At 42.0% G+C, this 17285-nt stretch overlaps 1 protein-coding gene across 3 annotated transcripts in view; it reads left to right on the forward strand.

The window, feature by feature from the left end:
• The window catches only part of RALGPS1 (Ral GEF with PH domain and SH3 binding motif 1), a 394814-nt gene that overhangs the window by 115771 nt on the left and 261758 nt on the right, over positions 1 to 17285 (forward strand). For all 3 annotated transcript variants that reach the window (XM_074973513.1, XM_074973514.1, XM_074973515.1), the window contains 2 exons: positions 452 to 541; positions 3726 to 3818. In XM_074973513.1, the coding sequence (XP_074829614.1) occupies positions 452 to 541; positions 3726 to 3818 (183 nt within the window). The remainder of the gene's footprint in view (positions 1 to 451; positions 542 to 3725; positions 3819 to 17285) is intronic.

Raw genomic sequence — 17285 nt, forward strand, 5'->3', positions numbered from 1 at the left:
ATCAAAAATCTAAATAAAGTCACCTTTCCTATATAGTGATTGAATATAGGTGTTATTTTCTGTAGTGGTTGTGTGATTTGATTCTGAAAATCTGAATGATTATATTGACCAGTTTTCTAGTTCGTTAGCCAAATCCTAGTCCACTACTGTTTTTGTTGTCTTATATCCTGTTCTATCAGTTGTGGCTATTAAGGATATTTAATTAAACTTTATAAAACTAAATTAATCTCTCAAGTCCTTTTGTTTAGTTAAGCCATTGAAATTAAAGAAAGGTGGTGTGGGTAATCAGTTCAGCAGTTGTTTGTTTAATACCACGTCTTTCTTACAAGACTTGTATCTTTCCTGCTCCTAACCTGCATTTTCTTTAGAGAATCGAGACAGTTTATAGATGTTTAATATAATAAAGGTGGGGGGTTTTGCGTTAAATTCAGATGTATACGTTTCTTTATAGGTCAGTTTCTGGGTTGTACGAGAAATTTTAACAGCACAGACCTTAAAAATAAGGGCAGAAATATTGAGCCATTTTGTGAAAATAGCTAAGGTAAGTGTGCATTTTTATTATTATTATTATTATTCAAAATATTCTTTTTTTGTCTGTTTCTCCACTCATATCAACTGTCTCTTTAGACCACTGAAGAATAAAATTCTTGATAGCACAGCTCCTGCTATCCCACTAAGTACTTGGTCATGGTGATACACAATGTGACCACCACAGACTGATCTGTTTGTACATAGCTAGGTACAATGGGCAGCGAGCTTTTTTAACTGGCTTCTGCTACAAATATTCTAGTTTAGCGTGTTTACAAGTTTAAAGGTGATTCATCTTGCTGCTATTATGCTGTTGAGCTGCGCTGGAGCCATGGGCAACATAACTACCAAAAAAAAATTTTTGTTGCTAGCATTAGAGCTGGTTGGAAAAAATTATTTCCTCACTGAAAATTTTGACCAAAAAATTGTTTTCATCAACATTTTCCACAGAAAATTTAGAATTGGTGGCAAAAAATTGAAAGCCAAAATATTGTGGCTAAAATCTGGAATATTTCTATTTTGACACACTGTCATAGAGCCTAATGAAGCTGGAATTCTGAGGCCTGATCCTCCCATTTTCTGGTATAGGTAGGTCTCACCAGTTAGATGACAGTTTTTGTGATGCACCACAATGTCACCTTTTGGGACTTGTCTACATGCAGATTACTGTGCAATAATCCAGATGTGAATGTGCACCAGTTTGCTGCTTAGTAATGTGCTGCATGGATACTGCTACTGTGCATTGAAAGTTCTGGAGTGCAGTTTGTCTTAATCCACTTTCAAGTAGTATAGTAGTAAGCTAAGCCATGCTCCACGACTTTCAGGACACTGTAGCTGTGTCCATCTGGACTCAACTGCGTGGCAAGCAGGTGTGCTCTAGATTCATACTCTGGCTTTCTGTGCCGTAACTTCCCATGTAGACAAAGCCCTTGGTGAGGGGAGCTGTGCATCATGGGAAGATGTAGTCCTAATAGGGATTCAGGTCACAGAGGACAATTGGAGCATTAGGCATGTGATGGGGTGAGCTCCCCACACTAGGCCTGCAAGAGCTGGGCTGGGTCAGGTGGGTCCAGTCAGCTAATTAGGCTGCTTTAGGCTGAAGGCAGCTGGTTGGAAAGAGGCTCACTTGTGCAGGAACATGCAGGGCCTGTAAAGCCAGGTAGCAGGCTACAGACTGGGCTGCTGAAAAAGGGCAGTCCATCCCTGGGAAAAGGGAGGAGTGTTTGGGGGCAGCTGGGAAAAGCTGCAGGAAGGCAGGCAGCAGTCTCTCCCTGGGAAGTGGGAGGAGGGTTCTTGGAGTTGGTACACCCAAGAGAGAAAGGGAACCAGGTGTTGTAGGAAGTAGTCCAAGGGAGGAGCAGTGAGGGCAGAAAGAGGAAACCCAGAATTGCTGAACTGAGGGTCTCTGGACTGGAACCTGGACAAGAGGGCAGGCCTGTGTTCCCCTACCAGCCACGGAGGGAGTAGTACTGGTGCAGACTGCCTAGGACTGAACCTCATAAGTAGGAACACTGAGTGACCTAGCTGGAGGGCTAAGTCAGGAAGAGGATGCTGTGAGTCCTGGAGCAAGTGGAGCTGCAGACTAGAGTCAGAGTGACAGCATGCAAGCCGCGGACAAGGGTGTCGGCCTTGAGAGCTAATCCCCAGAGTGACTAGGAGGAGGCACCAGCACAGCGGTGAGTGGAGCACCCTATGATGAGGCATATGAGTTACAACTTCCCTGAGGCACCCTGGCAGCATTTCAGAAATGAAGCATTTTGGTTTTTGTTTCTTTCCTCCCCAGTGCAGCTGGAGGAGCCAGTTCTACTATCTTGTGCTAGAGTTTGTGTCCCTTGGTTTTCTGTGTCCTTCTCTGTTGGCACCCCCCGCACCCGCTTCCAGCCTACCAGGGAGGAGCAGTGGCCTCCTTTCCCATCCCCGTCTCCCCTTTTGTTTCCCTCCCTGCATTTTTGTAATTCTGTGATGATGGTCTGGCTGCTGTAATATCATTTTAGTGCACTACCCATATATATTAGGAGTTGTATATAAAAGAATTATTTCTCTTACCTGACCTGAGAAACAAATGAATATTACTTAGTTTTTTAACACCTTAAGGACTGTTATCCACAGCTAATACTGGAAGTAAGAATGAGTGGACAGCCTCTTAAAATCTTTTTACAAATGAGTTATGTGAAAGTATTTCCCATTTTTCTTTGCTGCAGGCACTGTGTTGTAGGAAACCTTTTTTTATATAACACAATGTTGCTTCTGCTCCTTCATGCAGCACATAATCAAACCGTGGAACATGTTGCCAGGGGATGTTGTGAAGGCCAAAAGTATAACTGGGTTCGAACAGAATTAGATAAGTTCGTGGAGGACAGGTCCATCAATGGCTATTAGACAAGATGGCCAAGGATGCAATCCCATGTTCTGGGTGTCCCTAAACCTCTGATTGCCAGAAGCCGGGACTGGATGATAGGGGATGGATAACTTGATAATTGCCCTGTTCTGTTTATACCCTCTGAAGCTTCCAGCACTGGCCACTGTCAGAAGATAGGATACTGGGTTAGATGGACCATTGGTCTGACCCAGTATGGCCAGTTTTATGTTCAGATGTTCTCAGTTGTTTTGGTGATTTTTACAGCAAGAAGTCTGTTGAAGATAACTGTGACCACAGGCTGTGTTTTTAAACATGTTGGGAGGGGGGGAAGCATTGTCTTTTTAAAAAAAGATTACATTATATTAACAAAAAGTCACTTTATTAATTCTAGACTACTTCATTCAACATCTTCGGTAACCATTGGAGGCCAAAGTTGAATCTTGTGGCCCAATTAAACATATATGTTTCCAGAACTATAGTATCATATGGTTAGAACTTGTTTTCAACAATAACACCAGAGTTACACTTAAAAAATATTTAATCTTTTCCACTTCCAAAGAGAGAACCTTGCAAAACCCAAATTAGTTTCATGAACATAGTAGGTACATCTAAGTGAGCTTTCACTTTGCAATGAGTTCAGGGCAAGCCTGGAATATCTGCAACATTTTTAAAGTGTAAAATGTCACCCAGATTAATAGAATTTCCCAAATTAGACACCATTTAGTACCCCTTGCTTTTGTTTTGAAGAATTGCACCTCTAGTTTGATTGTATTCAGTGTGATGGCTCTAAATAGCCATGAGAAAAGGTTAATTAATTTTTCCTTTGGTGTTGTTTCAGAAACTTCTAGACCTGAACAACCTTCATTCCATCATGGCTGTGGTATCAGCATTGCAAAGCGCACCTATTTTCAGGCTGACGAAAACCTGGGCTGTAAGTTAACTTGTCTTTATTTCAAATCTTCTCCGTTTTGTTATGGTGTATAATAATCCTGTGCTTTGTTGTCTAAACATCACTCGATCGTTGAGTTAGAGCTGAAGAAAGGAAGGAAATTTACCTTTAGAAGTGATTTTGTGAGTGCGCAGAGGTGACAGTAACCTGGCACGCCCCGTGCGGGATACTGGCAAGAGCTGGTGCTCCGTCCCGGGGTGGATCGGCTTCCCCAGGCGCAATTTAAAGGGCCTGCAGCTCCCAGCAGCGGCTGGAGCCCCCGGCCCTTTAAATTGCTGCCGGAGCCCTGGGGTAGCGGCGGCGGGGCTGGGGCGGCGATTTAAAGGGCCCAGGGCGGTAACGACGGCCGAGCCCTGGGCCCTTTAAATCATCCCTGGAGCCCTGCCGCTGCTTCCCCAGGGCTCTGGCAGGCTCCGGGGACAATTTAAAGGGCCCGGCGCGGTAGTGGCAGCCGGAGCCCCGTCCCCGGAGCCCTGCTGCTGGAGCCCTGGGGAGGCGGCGGCGGGGCTCCAGGGACAATTTAAAGGGCCCAGGGCCCTTTAAACCGCTGCCAGAGCGCCCGGCTGCCACTGTTACCCCGGGGACAGGGAGGGAGGCACTTGCCAGTACAGGGTGGCCCGGGGCTGGCTCTGACCTTCCCCAGCCCTGCCCTTTCTGCCCGAGGTCCTGCCCCTTCCGGGGGCCAGAGCCGGCCCCAGCCCAGCCTCGTACCGGTAAGTCCCTATACTTACTTTCACCCCTGTGTATGTGTTATCAAATTAGTCTAATTTGGCGTCAACTTGAAACCATCTGTTTATGAACAAGAAATCTATATTGTTTTATGGCAGTTAGTACAAACCATTGTGTTACACGTTTAACTAAAGCATAAGCTTAACTTGTCTGTGTTACTGTTATTTCCTTTCCCTGATTTGTTTGTCTCATTCGTCTGTTGTGCCATGTAATAACCTAGACTGTGAGCTCTTTGAGGCAATGACTTGTTTTTTGACTATGTGCCTGTACAGCATCTAGCATATTAGGGTCCTTACTCCTGGTTGGGGTCTCTACATATTATTGCAGTACAAATAATAATAATAAAAAGCTTTCTTAGGTAAGTAGTTCTATCAAGATATCAAGCAGGACTTTGTTCTTTTAAAAAGTCTTTTGAGCAATTTTTGTCAAAGTCCAGGTTAACAGACCAAAACATTTCCATACTTTAGGCAAGTCAAGCTTTCCCTTCAGTTCATTGTTTGTGTGTGTGTATATAGACAACATATACTATAATCCAAACTGTTTCTGGTGCTGAAAATCTTTTTGAAAAGACACCTCCCCTCTTGTTCCATCTTACACACACATGACTTACTGTGATGTTTTGGGGATCACCCAGACCAGTAAGTGGTTCTGTCACCACCTGCCCTGTAACTTTGGGTGTCTTAATGGTATGCAGCTATGGCTTAGAGCTCTAACAATGGTAGCCAGTCCACAAACATAAAGGTCTGACCCTGGCTTCCACCAGCCTACTTACTCCTTGCAGTCTTGACGCCAGAGCCCTTCCAATCTTGAGTCTTCCCAAATCTGTCCAAACCAAGTTCTCAACTACCAGACACTCAGACTTTCCCCCTCTTGGTTAATCACCCTCAAAGACATGAAACCTGCCTCCACTTACCAGTTCACTTTGGCACATACACTCCATACAGTTTTCACAACAGAGACTGCTTAGGGTAAAAGTAAACAAACTGTTTATTTACAAAAACACAAAAAAATCACAGATTCAAAGATGGAATAGCAAGGGAAAGTGAACACATACAAGTTACAAAGGAAAAAACATGAAGATGCAATATCAGGCTTTACAGTTCTTAGTTAGATACATTCCCTTTTCTAATACAAGTTGCCTATTGCCTTTGAACAGTTTTCCAGTATACGCTCCGGCATAACATAGATCAAGCAATCACAGCCAGTCCCCCACTTTTGAGACTTTCCCTCAGTTCTGGATAAAAACTGGCTCCTCAGCCAGCTCTTTTAAAACTGTTGGATGCAAGTTATTGGGACCTGCTGATCTGACAATGTTTAAATGTAGTAGCTTTTATCCAGAAACGTTAGTGGAATGGAAAGAGTAGTGTCATCACCATCTGATGAGGCTGCATCATCTGTTTTTCCCAAATACAGAACAGAAATATTTATTGAACATTTCTGCCTCTTCTGCATTTTTATTGATAATACTACCATTTCTATCTATTAGTGGACCAATGCCATGGAATCGTAGAATCATAGGACTGGAAGGGACCTCAAGAGGTCAGCTAGTCCGGTCTCCTGCGCTCATGGCAGGACTAAGTATTATCTAGACCATCTGTGACAGGTGTTTGTCTAACCTGTTTTTAAAATCTCCAATGATGGAGATTCCACAACCTCCCTAGGCAATTTATTCCAGTACTTAACCACACTGACAGTTAGGAAGTTTTTTCTAATGTCCAACCTAAATCTCCCTTGCTGCAGTTTAAGCCCATTGCTTCTTGTCCTGTCCACAGAGGTTAAGAAGAACAATTTTTCTCCCTCCTCTTTGTAACAACCTTTTATGTACTTGAAAACTGTTATGTCCCCTCTCAGTCTTCTCTTCTCCAGACTAAACAAACCCAGTTTTTTCAATCTTCCCACATAGGTCATGTTTTCTAGACCTTGAATGACTTTTGTGTTGCTCTTCTCTGGACTTTCTCCACATCTTTCCTGAAATGTGGCACCCAGAACTGGACAGAATACTCCAGCTGAGGCCTAATCAGCCCAGAGTAGAGTGGAAGAATTACTGCTCATGTCTTGCTTACAGCACTCTTGCTAATACATCCCAGAATGATGTTCGCTTTTTTTTGCAACAGTGTTACATTGTTGACTCATATTTAGCTTGTGGTCCACTCTGACACCCAGATCCGTTTCCGCAGTACTCCTTCCTAGGCCGTCATTTCCCTTTTTGTATGTGTGCAACTGATTGTTCCTTCTTAAGTGGAGTACTTTGCATTTGTCCTTATTGAATTTCATCCTATCTACTTCAGACCATTTCTCCAGTTTGTCCAGATCATTTTGAATTATAATCCTATCCTCCAAATGGCTTGCAACCCCTCCCAGCTTGGTATCATCTGCAAACTTTATAAGTGTACTCTCTATGCCATTATCTAAATCATTGATGAAGATGTTGAGGAGAACTGGACCCAGAACTGATCCCTGTGGGACCCCACTCATTATGCCCTCCCAGCATGACTCTGAGCCACTGATAACTACTCTTTGGGAATGGTTTCCAACCAGTTATGGACCCATCTTATAGTAGCTCCATCTAGGTTGCATTTCCCTAGTTTGTTTATGAGAAGGTCATGCGAGACAGTATCAAAAGCTTTACTAAAGTCAAGATATACCACGTCTACCACTTCCTCCCTATCCACAAGGCTTGTTACCCTGTCAAAGAAAGCTATCAGGTTGGTTTGACACGATTTGTTCTTGACAAATCCATGCTGACTGTTACTTATCACCTTACTATCTTCTAGATGTTTGCCAATTGATTGCTTTATTATTTGCTCCATTCTCTTTCTGGGTACAGAAGTTAAGCTGACTGGTCTGTAATTCCCCAGGTTGTTCTTATTTCCCTTTTTATAGATTGGCACTATATTTGCCCTTTTCTGGTTTTCTGGAATCTCTCCCATCTTCCATGACTTTTCAAAGATAATCAGCTAATGGCTCAGATATCTCCTCAGTCAGCTCTTTGAGTATTCTAGAATGCATTTCATCAGGCCCTGGTGACTTGAAGACATCTAATTTGTCTAAAAAAAAAAAAGAAAAGGAGTACTTGTGGCACCTTAGAGACTAACCAGTTTATTTGAGCATGAGCTTTCGTGAGCTACAGCTCACTTCATCGGATGCATAGCATATCGTGGAAACTGCAGAAGACATTATATACACACAGAGACCATGAAACAAAACTTCCTCCCACCCCACTGTCCTGCTGCTAACAGCTTATCTAAAGTGATCATCAAGTGATCATCAAGGAAGGCCATTTCCAGCACAAATCAAGGTTTTCTCACTCTTCCCCCGCCCCCCCAACACACACACAGACACACATACAAACTCACTCTCCTGCTGGTAATAGCCCATCCCTCTTTGAAACCTCTCTTTATAATGCGCATGATAATCAAGGTGGGTCATTTCCAGCACTAATCCAGGTTTTCTCACCCCCCCCCACACACACCCCCCCTCCAAAAACCACACACACAAACTCACTCTCCTGCTGGCAATAGCTCATCTTACAATGTGCACAGCAATAATCCAAGTTTAACCAGAACGTCTTGGGGGGGGGGGGGGGGAGGTTGTAGGAAAAAAAACAAGGGGAGATAGGCTACCTTGCATAATGACTTAGCCACTCCCAGTCTCTATTCAAGCCCAAATTAATAGTATCCAATTTGCAAATGAATTCCAATTCAGCAGTTTCTCGCTGGAGTCTGGATTTGAAGTTTTTTTGCTGTAAGATAGCGACCCTCATGTCTGTGATTGCGTGACCAGAGAGATTGAAGTGTTCTCCGACTGGTTTATGAATGTTATAATTCTTAACATCTGATTTGTGTCCATTTATTCTTTTACGTAGAGACTGTCCAGTTTGACCAATGTACATGGCAGAGGGGCATTGCTGGCACATGATGGCATATATCACATTGGTGGATGTGCAGGTGAACGAGCCTCTGATAGTGTGGCTGATGTTGTTAGGCCCTGTGATGGTGTTCTCTGAATAGATATGTGGGCACAGTTGGCAACGGGCTTTGTTGCAAGGATAGGTTCCTGGGTTAGTGGTTCTGTTGTGTGGTATGTGGTTGTTGGTGAGAATTCGCTTCAGGTTGGGGGGCTGTCTGTAGGCAAGGACTGGCCTTTCTCCCAAGATTTGTGAGAGTGTTGGGTCATCCTTCAGGATAGGTTGTAGATCCTTAACAATGCGTTGGAGGGGTTTTAGTTGGGGGCTGAAGGTGACGGCTAGTGGCGTTCTGTTATTTTCTTTGTTAGGCCTGTCCTGTAGTAGGTGACTTCTGGGAACTCTTCTGGCTCTATCAATCTGTTTCTTCACTTCCGCAGGTGGGTATTGTAGTTGTAAGAATGCTTGATAGAGATCTTGTAGGTGTTTGTCTCTGTCTGAGGGGTTGGAGCAAATGCGGTTGTATCGCAGAGCTTGGCTGTAGACGATGGATCGTGTGGTGTGGTCAGGGTGAAAGCTGGAGGCATGTAGGTAGGAATAGCGGTCAGTAGGTTTCCGGTATAGGGTGGTGTTGATGTGACCATCGTTTATTAGCACTGTAGTGTCCAGGAAGTGGATCTCATGTGTGGACTGGACCAGGCTGAGGTTGATGGTGGGATGGAAATTGTTGAAATCATGGTGGAATTCCTCAAGGGCTTCTTTTCCATGGGTCCAGATGATGAAGATGTCACTGTGCACATTGTAAGATGAGCTATTGCCAGCAGGAGAGTGAGTTTGTGTGTGTGGTTTTTGGAGGGGGTGTGTGTGTGGGGGGGGGGGTGAGAAAACCTGGATTAGTGCTGGAAATGACCCACCTTGATTATCATGCGCATTATAAAGAGAGGTTTCAAAGAGGGATGGGCTATTACCAGCAGGAGAGTGAGTTTGTATGTGTGTCTGTGTGTGTGTTGGGGGGGCGGGGGAAGAGTGAGAAAACCTTGATTTGTGCTGGAAATGGCCTTCCTTGATGATCACTTGATGATCACTTTAGATAAGCTGTTAGCAGCAGGACAGTGGGGTGGGAGGAAGTTTTGTTTCATGGTCTCTGTGTGTATATAATGTCTTCTGCAGTTTCCACGATATGCTATGCATCCGATGAAGTGAGCTGTAGCTCACGAAAGCTCATGCTCAAATAAACTGGTTAGTCTCTAAGGTGCCACAAGTACTCCTTTTCTTTTTTCTTTTTACGAATACAGACTAACACGGCTGTTACTCTGAAACCTGTCATTAATTTGTCTAAGTAATTTTTAACTTTTTCTTTCCCTATTTTAGCCTCTTTTGGTCCTACCTCATATTCACTGACGTTAACTATGTTACATGTCCAATCACCACCAACCTTCTTGGTGAAAACCGAAACAAAAGTCATTAACCACATTTCCGCATTTTCTGTTATTGTTTTCCCCCCCTCATTGAGCAATGGGCCTCCCTTATCCTTGGTCTTCCTCTTGCTTCTAATGTATTTGTAGAATGTTTTCTTGTTACCCTTTATGTCTCCAGCTAGTTTGATCTCGTTTTGTCCCTTGGCCTTTCTAATTTTGTCCCTGCATACTTGTGTTATTTGTTTATATTCATCCTTTGTAATTTGACCTAGTTTCCACTTGTTGTAGGACTCTTTTTTTGAGTTTCAGATCATTGAAGATCTCCTGGTTAAGCCATAGTAGTCTCTTGTCATATTTCCTATCTTTCCTACACAGTGGGATAGTTTGCTCTTGTGCCCTTTAATAATGTCTCTTTGAAAAACTGCCAACTGTCTTCATTTGTTTTTCCCCTTAGACTTACTTCCCATGGGATCTTACCTACCAACTCCTTGAATTTGCTAAAGTCTGCCTTGAAATCCATTGTTTTTATTTTGCTGTTCTCCCTCCTACCATTCCTTAAAATCATGAACTCGACCATTTCATGATCACTTTCATGCAAGCTTCCTTCCTCTTTCAAAATCTCAACCAGTTCCTCCCTATTTGTCAAAATCAAATCTAGAACAGCTTCTACCCTAGTAGCTTTCTTCACCTTCTGAAATAAAAAATGGTCTCCAATACATTCCAAGAACTTGTTGGATAATCGGTGCCCTGCTATGTTATTTTCCCAATAGATGTTTGGGTAGTTGAAGTCCCCCATCACCACCAAGTCCTGGGCTTTGGATGATTTTGTTAGTTGCTATAAAAAAGCCTCATCCACCTCTTCTTTCTGGTTAGGTGGTTTGTAGTAAACCCCTACCATGACATCACCCTTGTTTTTTACCCCTTTTATCCTTATCCAGAGTCTTTCAGCTAGTCTGTCTACTATTCCCATCTCAACCTCAGTCCAAGTGTATCTATTTTTAATATATAAGGCAATGCCTCCTCCCTTTTTCCCCTGCCTGTCCTTCCTGAGCAAGTTGTACCCTTCTATACCAATATTCCAGTCATGTGTATTATCCCACCAATCTGTGATGCCAACTATATCATAGTTCTGTTTATTTAGTAGCATTTCGAGTTCTTCCTGCTTATTCCCCATACTTCTCGCATTAGTATACAGACATCGAAGATACTGATTTGATTTCCCCCCCAGTTCTGTCTTGTCTCTCCCTTATCCTTGCTATAACAGCCCATGCTCCCCCCAAATTCCAAACTTTCTCTCAGGTCTCCGTTGTCAGGATTTTTTTTTTGTTCCTAATATATTTTAAAAACTTACTATTATCGTTAAATCTGCTGGCCACAGTTTCCTCCTTTGCTCTTCATATCTGGTATCCTATTATCATATCACATGAAATCGTATAATATCATATATTTTAGTTACTGTAGGCATTTCAATTTACTTTGCCAGATTTTCAAATAAAATTTTATTTGTAAAGAAAATTCACATCTTTCCTCTTGGACTGAAAATCTTCCTTGTTACTGCAGAAATAAAGATAGTGGAAGCTGAGGAAATAAATGGAACCTTTGCAAATTTTGGAAATATGCTTGGTTAATAAAGTCTTGTAATTATCTTTGAAAGACTTACAGCACTAGTAAGGGCAGTCCAAGCTTCTCTCCCAGGCCCCCAACCAATATGCCACCACAGCTCGATGAAGTGAGCTGTAGCTTACAAAAGCTTATGCTCAAATAAATTTGTTAGTCTCTAAGGTGCCACAAGTCCTCCTTTTCTTTAAGTGTTAGAGTGTGTGTTGTGGATAACTGCCTACTGGGAATTAGACTGTGACAAAATCCTCATTTCATACAGCCTACTGAAGGAATCTTGATTTGTAAATCACCTTAGTTGACCCTAATATGAGAGAAGGATGTCTTTGTGTCTCATTACCCAAATCACATCTCTATCATGTGATTTTCATATAATATGATGAGAAACACAAATCTATATGCATTAATTCTGCATTGTCTTGTAAAATGTTTCTATTTCAGCATAGAAGTTCTGCTGTGACCACCACTCAGTAGATGCTTTGATTCATGATATTTTAGCATTCAATCTCAATGCTACAATACTATGAAACAAAAGGTCTATACAAATTTCCAGTAGATGCCTTTGGCTGGACTCCCAGACAATGCAAAATTCTGTGGGCAGACCTGTTGTTTATACTAAGGAAGATCAGTACAATATTCCAGTTTTCTTTTAAATTATAGTGGCTTCCCATTAGGGAATGAATTCATTACAGAATGTACGTAATAACTTTTATTGGCCCTTTACTATTCAATCCCTTCAGTCCTCTTAATTTGCTGTTAGTTTATACATAACAACCAAGTCTTCTCTCAGTTGAAGTGCTCACTTGTACACAAAACTGTATGGTAGAATGTTTCATATTCATTATCCTTTTAACATTTTATCCCAGTTTATGTTTAAAGAGGTACATTACTTTCTCACTTTGTTCTCTAATGAAAAGTTTTATTTTCAGACTCTGTTTTCTGATGAGACTGTCGAGGTTTTAATAATATATCTTATTGCGATTGTGATTTTTTTGCATCGTGATATTTTTTGGAAATAAACATTTTAATTAGAGTGCAAAATATTGGGAGGAGGAAGAATGGGGTCATCATCAAGGTATATATCCTTTTCTGAGTTATAATTTGTAACTTAAGGGTCTACTCTGTTTTAAGACTCTCAGAACTTGGTGCTCCTGATTGTAACTCCTTTTGTTTCGATACACCTCTGTTACTTCAGGAGATTTTTGGTCTGCTCCAACTTCAAATATTTATCCTGGTTCCTTTGTTTCCTAAAAATGCTAACCTACACCATTGGTTATTTAAAAAAAAAATCAGAATCTCACACTACCCACATTTTAGGGCTTTCACCAGTGTGTCTTATTCTGCTTTTTCTGTGATGGATTTGCAATTTGAGTTTCAATGGAGAATCGATTTCAGTCTTCCCACCAAACACAAACATCACAAATTTGAAGATGATACAAAATTATTCAAGATAGTTAAATCCAAAGATGACTCTGAAGAGTTACAAAAGGATCTCATAAAACTGGGTGATTGGCCAACAAAATGGCAGATGAAATTCAATGTTAAGTGTAAAATGCACATTGGAAAACATAATCCCAACTACCCACACAACGAGATGGGGTCTAAATTAGCTGGTAAACACTCAAGAAAGAGATCTTGTAGTCATCATGGATAGTTCACTGAAAACATCTTGTTGGTGTGTAGCAGCAGACAAAAACCTCCAATGATGGAGAATCCACAACATCCCCAGGCAATTTATTCTAATGCTTAACTACCCTGACAGGAAGCTTTTCATAATGTCCACCGTAAACCTCCCTTGCTGCAATTTAAGCCCATTGTTTCTTGTCCTCTCCTCAGAGGTTAACGAGAACAATTTTTGGCCCTCCTTCTTGTAACACCTTTTATGTATTTGAAAACTGTTATGTTCTCCTCAGTCTTCTCTTCTCCAGACAAACAAATGCAGTTTTTTCAGTCTTTCCTCATAGGTCATGTTTTCTAGACCTTTAATTATTTTTGTTGCTCTCCTGTGGACTTTCTCCAATTTGTCCACATTTTCCCTGAAATATGGTGCCCAGAGTCCAGAGGTGTGTATATATATATGTCAGTATATAAATCCCTGGTACACCCACACCTTGAATACTGTATGCTGTTCTGGTCACCCCATCTCAAAAAATAGATATGTGATGGGATATTTACCCCACACCGACCCTGAAGGCATACGGGGGCTCAGGAAGGGGCAGTTAAGTTTCACAGTTGCACCTGACGGAAGGCCCATGGTTTTATAAGTATTAATTGCTCAAGTAACTTAGCAGGGCTTCAGCCATGGGGGGGCAAAGGGGAGGAGGGAGGTTGGGGCTGCAGCCGCAGGGTGGGAGGGGGGTTCAGGGCTCCGGACAGGCAGGGGAGACTCAGGGCTTTAGCTAAGAGGAAAGTGCCAGTTTCAGCCCCAGTGCTCCCCCTGTAGCTAAAGCCCCAAGGCCCAACATATGCTGCGCCCCACTCCCCAGCTGAAACTCGGAGTGGAACCATAGGAAATCCTGAGCTCCAGCATCCCCCACAGGGCTGAAGCCTTGAACGGAGCTGCAGGGCTGAAGTCGTGAGCCCTGGTGTTCCCTGGGGGCAGAAGTCCTGAGCCCCATACCTGGAGCCCTACAGCCCCAACTCCCCACCCCATGGCTGAAGTCCGTAACCTCTTGTCCAGCATTATGGGACATTTCAGAGTTACGGACAACCTTCGTTCCAGAGGTGTCCATAACTCTGAGGTTCTACTGTAAGTTTGTTCCATCAGTGGCTGTTAGCCAAGATGATCAGGGACACAACCCCAAGCTCTGGGTGTCCCTAAACCTGTGACTGACTGCCAGAAACTGGGACTGGATGATTTTGGATGGATCACTTGATAATTGTGCTGTTCGGTTTATTCCCACTAAAGCATCTTGTACTGGCCACTGTCGGAAGACAGGATACTGGGCTAAATGGACCATTGGTCTCGCACAGTATGGCCATTCTTATGTTGTTATGTTTTTGTTGTATTATTGTACAGCCGCCAGGCAAGGAGAGCAGGAGAAAGTTGCTATATTAAAAATATTGTTTCTTCTTGGGTTCTCTGCCATTCACCCTAGATTTTTTTTTTTTTACTACTCCTAATAGAAGCTGTGACTCTGTTAAATATATTTACAGATTCAGTTTTTTCCTTTTTCCTTTAATTTACAATCAGATCTGGAGGTCAGGGAATTAGTGAACTCTAGCAGAACATCCAAATGAAGAAACATACAAAGCTGCTCAGGATAAAACATTGTTGGTTTTGAGCTCCAGTGAAAAATTAGGGAGCCAAGTGAAAATAGAACCTATTTGAATTAGTAGTTTAAAACATGTTGTATGAAAAGAGGAACTGTACTTAAAAACAAAAAAACAGATTACTTACCCAAAGGACCATGTTCCTATGGAATAAAAGATGTGGTTACATTTTGCTGCTTTGTATGTAATTATTTTGTGTTACATTCATAGTTAGTGATTTGTTCTTTCCTATATGCAAAAGTTTGGAAGTGTTCAAAACACAATAACGTCAGTGAAAATCTCTCTGAGTTCTCTTAATTATATTGTTTATATAAGAGTTAATCTAGAAAACAGAATGGGAAGTGCTGGCTGTGTGTTGTACACAGTGCTATGTATGTGCTATGTATGGGAATAACACAGTGCCCAGAAATCTTTATATGTCGTCCAAAGTATTCTATCAGATCTCAAATGCTTTTATTTGTATAATGGAGTACAAACTAGACCTCAGTAGGGACCAAGATGGAATACTGTCTGTGTATTTAAATTGGAACTGTGAACTGCATGTAGTTCTCATTTTGAAATTAATACGAGTTCTCCCTTTTATTTTAATGGGCATTGGGTTGGGCTCAGAGTGATTGATTCCTATGCTGATTCCATTGAAGTCGATTGCAGAATTCCCATTAACGTCAGAGGTACAAGATTGGCCCTTAGCATGTTAACCATTCAGCACTGGACACTTGGGTTCAAATTCTGCTTTCAGTTGTAGGCAAATATTTGGTCTCATGAGTACACATTACAAAACCCCTACACAAATTGGCACAAATCAGCATCACTGACGGTTTCTGCTGAAAGAGAATCAAGACCATTTGTATCTGAGATGTACTGGCAGAGATGGGCATGAGCCACTTGCAATGTTCCTGCCCATCTAAGCCTACCAGAAGCCAATGCTATTAGTCTCTCATGTTTAAGAAATAGAAACTTGCACAGAAAATGTGAATAAAATAATACACTGTGTAAAAAGGAGTGAAAAACAAAGAATACTTGCACTAATTTTTCTTTAAAGTTTAACTTAAGTTTCATCATATTCAACTGTCAAATTGAGGATTAAATTGTCTGGACATCTAAACACGTGTGTTTTCCTGTGGCTGTTTGCTACTAGCCCTGTTTATACCAAAAACAAGGTGTGTGTGTGAGAGAGAGAATTGGGAGCTGCCTTGGCTTCATTAATCCTTTATATCCACTTCATGAGTCACTAAGTGTTTTGCAGTGCCGGAAAAAATATTGAAAGCTCCACCCACATCTTGCCATAGGAATTAAAATGGCAGTGTTGGGTTCTACTGCTGTGCTGTGGAGTATTTTAAAAAGAATTAAGTAAGAAAAGCATGTCTTGAATTGATTTAACATGGTCACTAATATCTGCTTTCCTAGCAGTGATCAAGTTTTAGTGTATTCACAGGGCAGTGCCCTATAAGATTTCCCGAAGAGCTGGTGTGAAGTGAGCTGAAAACACAATATTAAACATCACTTGTGATGTGACAGCTGAGATGTATTCGCAATCTGTTCTGCATCGTCGTCACTTGATACGTTTAGATTTATAAAACTATACAACATGGGGCCTGATCCTGCAACATTTGTGCACATTGATTTCAATGGGACTGCTCTTGTGAATAAAATTTGCTTGCACAAATAACTGTTTACAGGATCAACTCTTAAGTATGATCAAATTCTCTGCAATTAAACATGACATGATAGTGATCTGCTAATAGTTTTCTTAGACATGCATGCCATGACGGTCCCCAAAGAAGAGCTTTGAGTGAACATAATAGAAAAGAAAAGAAGAGGTGTAGCATGCCTAACAATTCAAGTAGGAAATGTGGTGAGCTGTGATCGTCTGCTGCACAGTGTGACAGTTTTGAAAGCCAGCTAGGGCTCTCAAATCTTTGCAGCTCTTCACAGCCCTCTTGGGACAGCAGTCACTGTTTGATAGAGTCAAGGATTTATTTATAGCAAGCCTTGGCAGCACACTCTATAGGTAAAGTTGAAAACAATTTCCATTATAAATCTGTTTCCACACTTAAAACTTTCCAAAACATAACTTTTAGTTAAATTGTCCAGGGTTGGTCTCTGCCAAAAGGTGATTTTTTTTTTCCCCAAGTTTCAGCAAAATTCTGTCAGCCTTGTTTGGGTTATGAGAAAAAAGAAACTTCCAACTGTTTAAAAACAAAAATTCTAAGCACAATTTTTAAAGCAGGGCTGCAGCAAAAAGAGCTGAAGTTGAAACTGTTAGCTCGGCATGGACATAAACTTTATTGACAACTAATACTTTTGCATACTTTGGAAAAATATAGCAGCTCCCAGCCCCACTGCCATGCGGGGCTGGCAGCTGCAGGGGGGGAGCTGCGGGTGGGGGGCCCTACCAGCGGCAGAGGCTGGGGAGCAGCAGGGGGCCCCCCACTCGTCCCCCACTCGCAGCCACTGAGCAGCTGCGGGTGCCTCTGCCACTGCTGTCGGTGACTGGGAGCTGCAGGG

Source organism: Natator depressus, chromosome 16, assembly GCF_965152275.1.
Source record: "Natator depressus isolate rNatDep1 chromosome 16, rNatDep2.hap1, whole genome shotgun sequence".
Classification (NCBI taxonomy): domain Eukaryota; kingdom Metazoa; phylum Chordata; order Testudines; family Cheloniidae; genus Natator; species Natator depressus.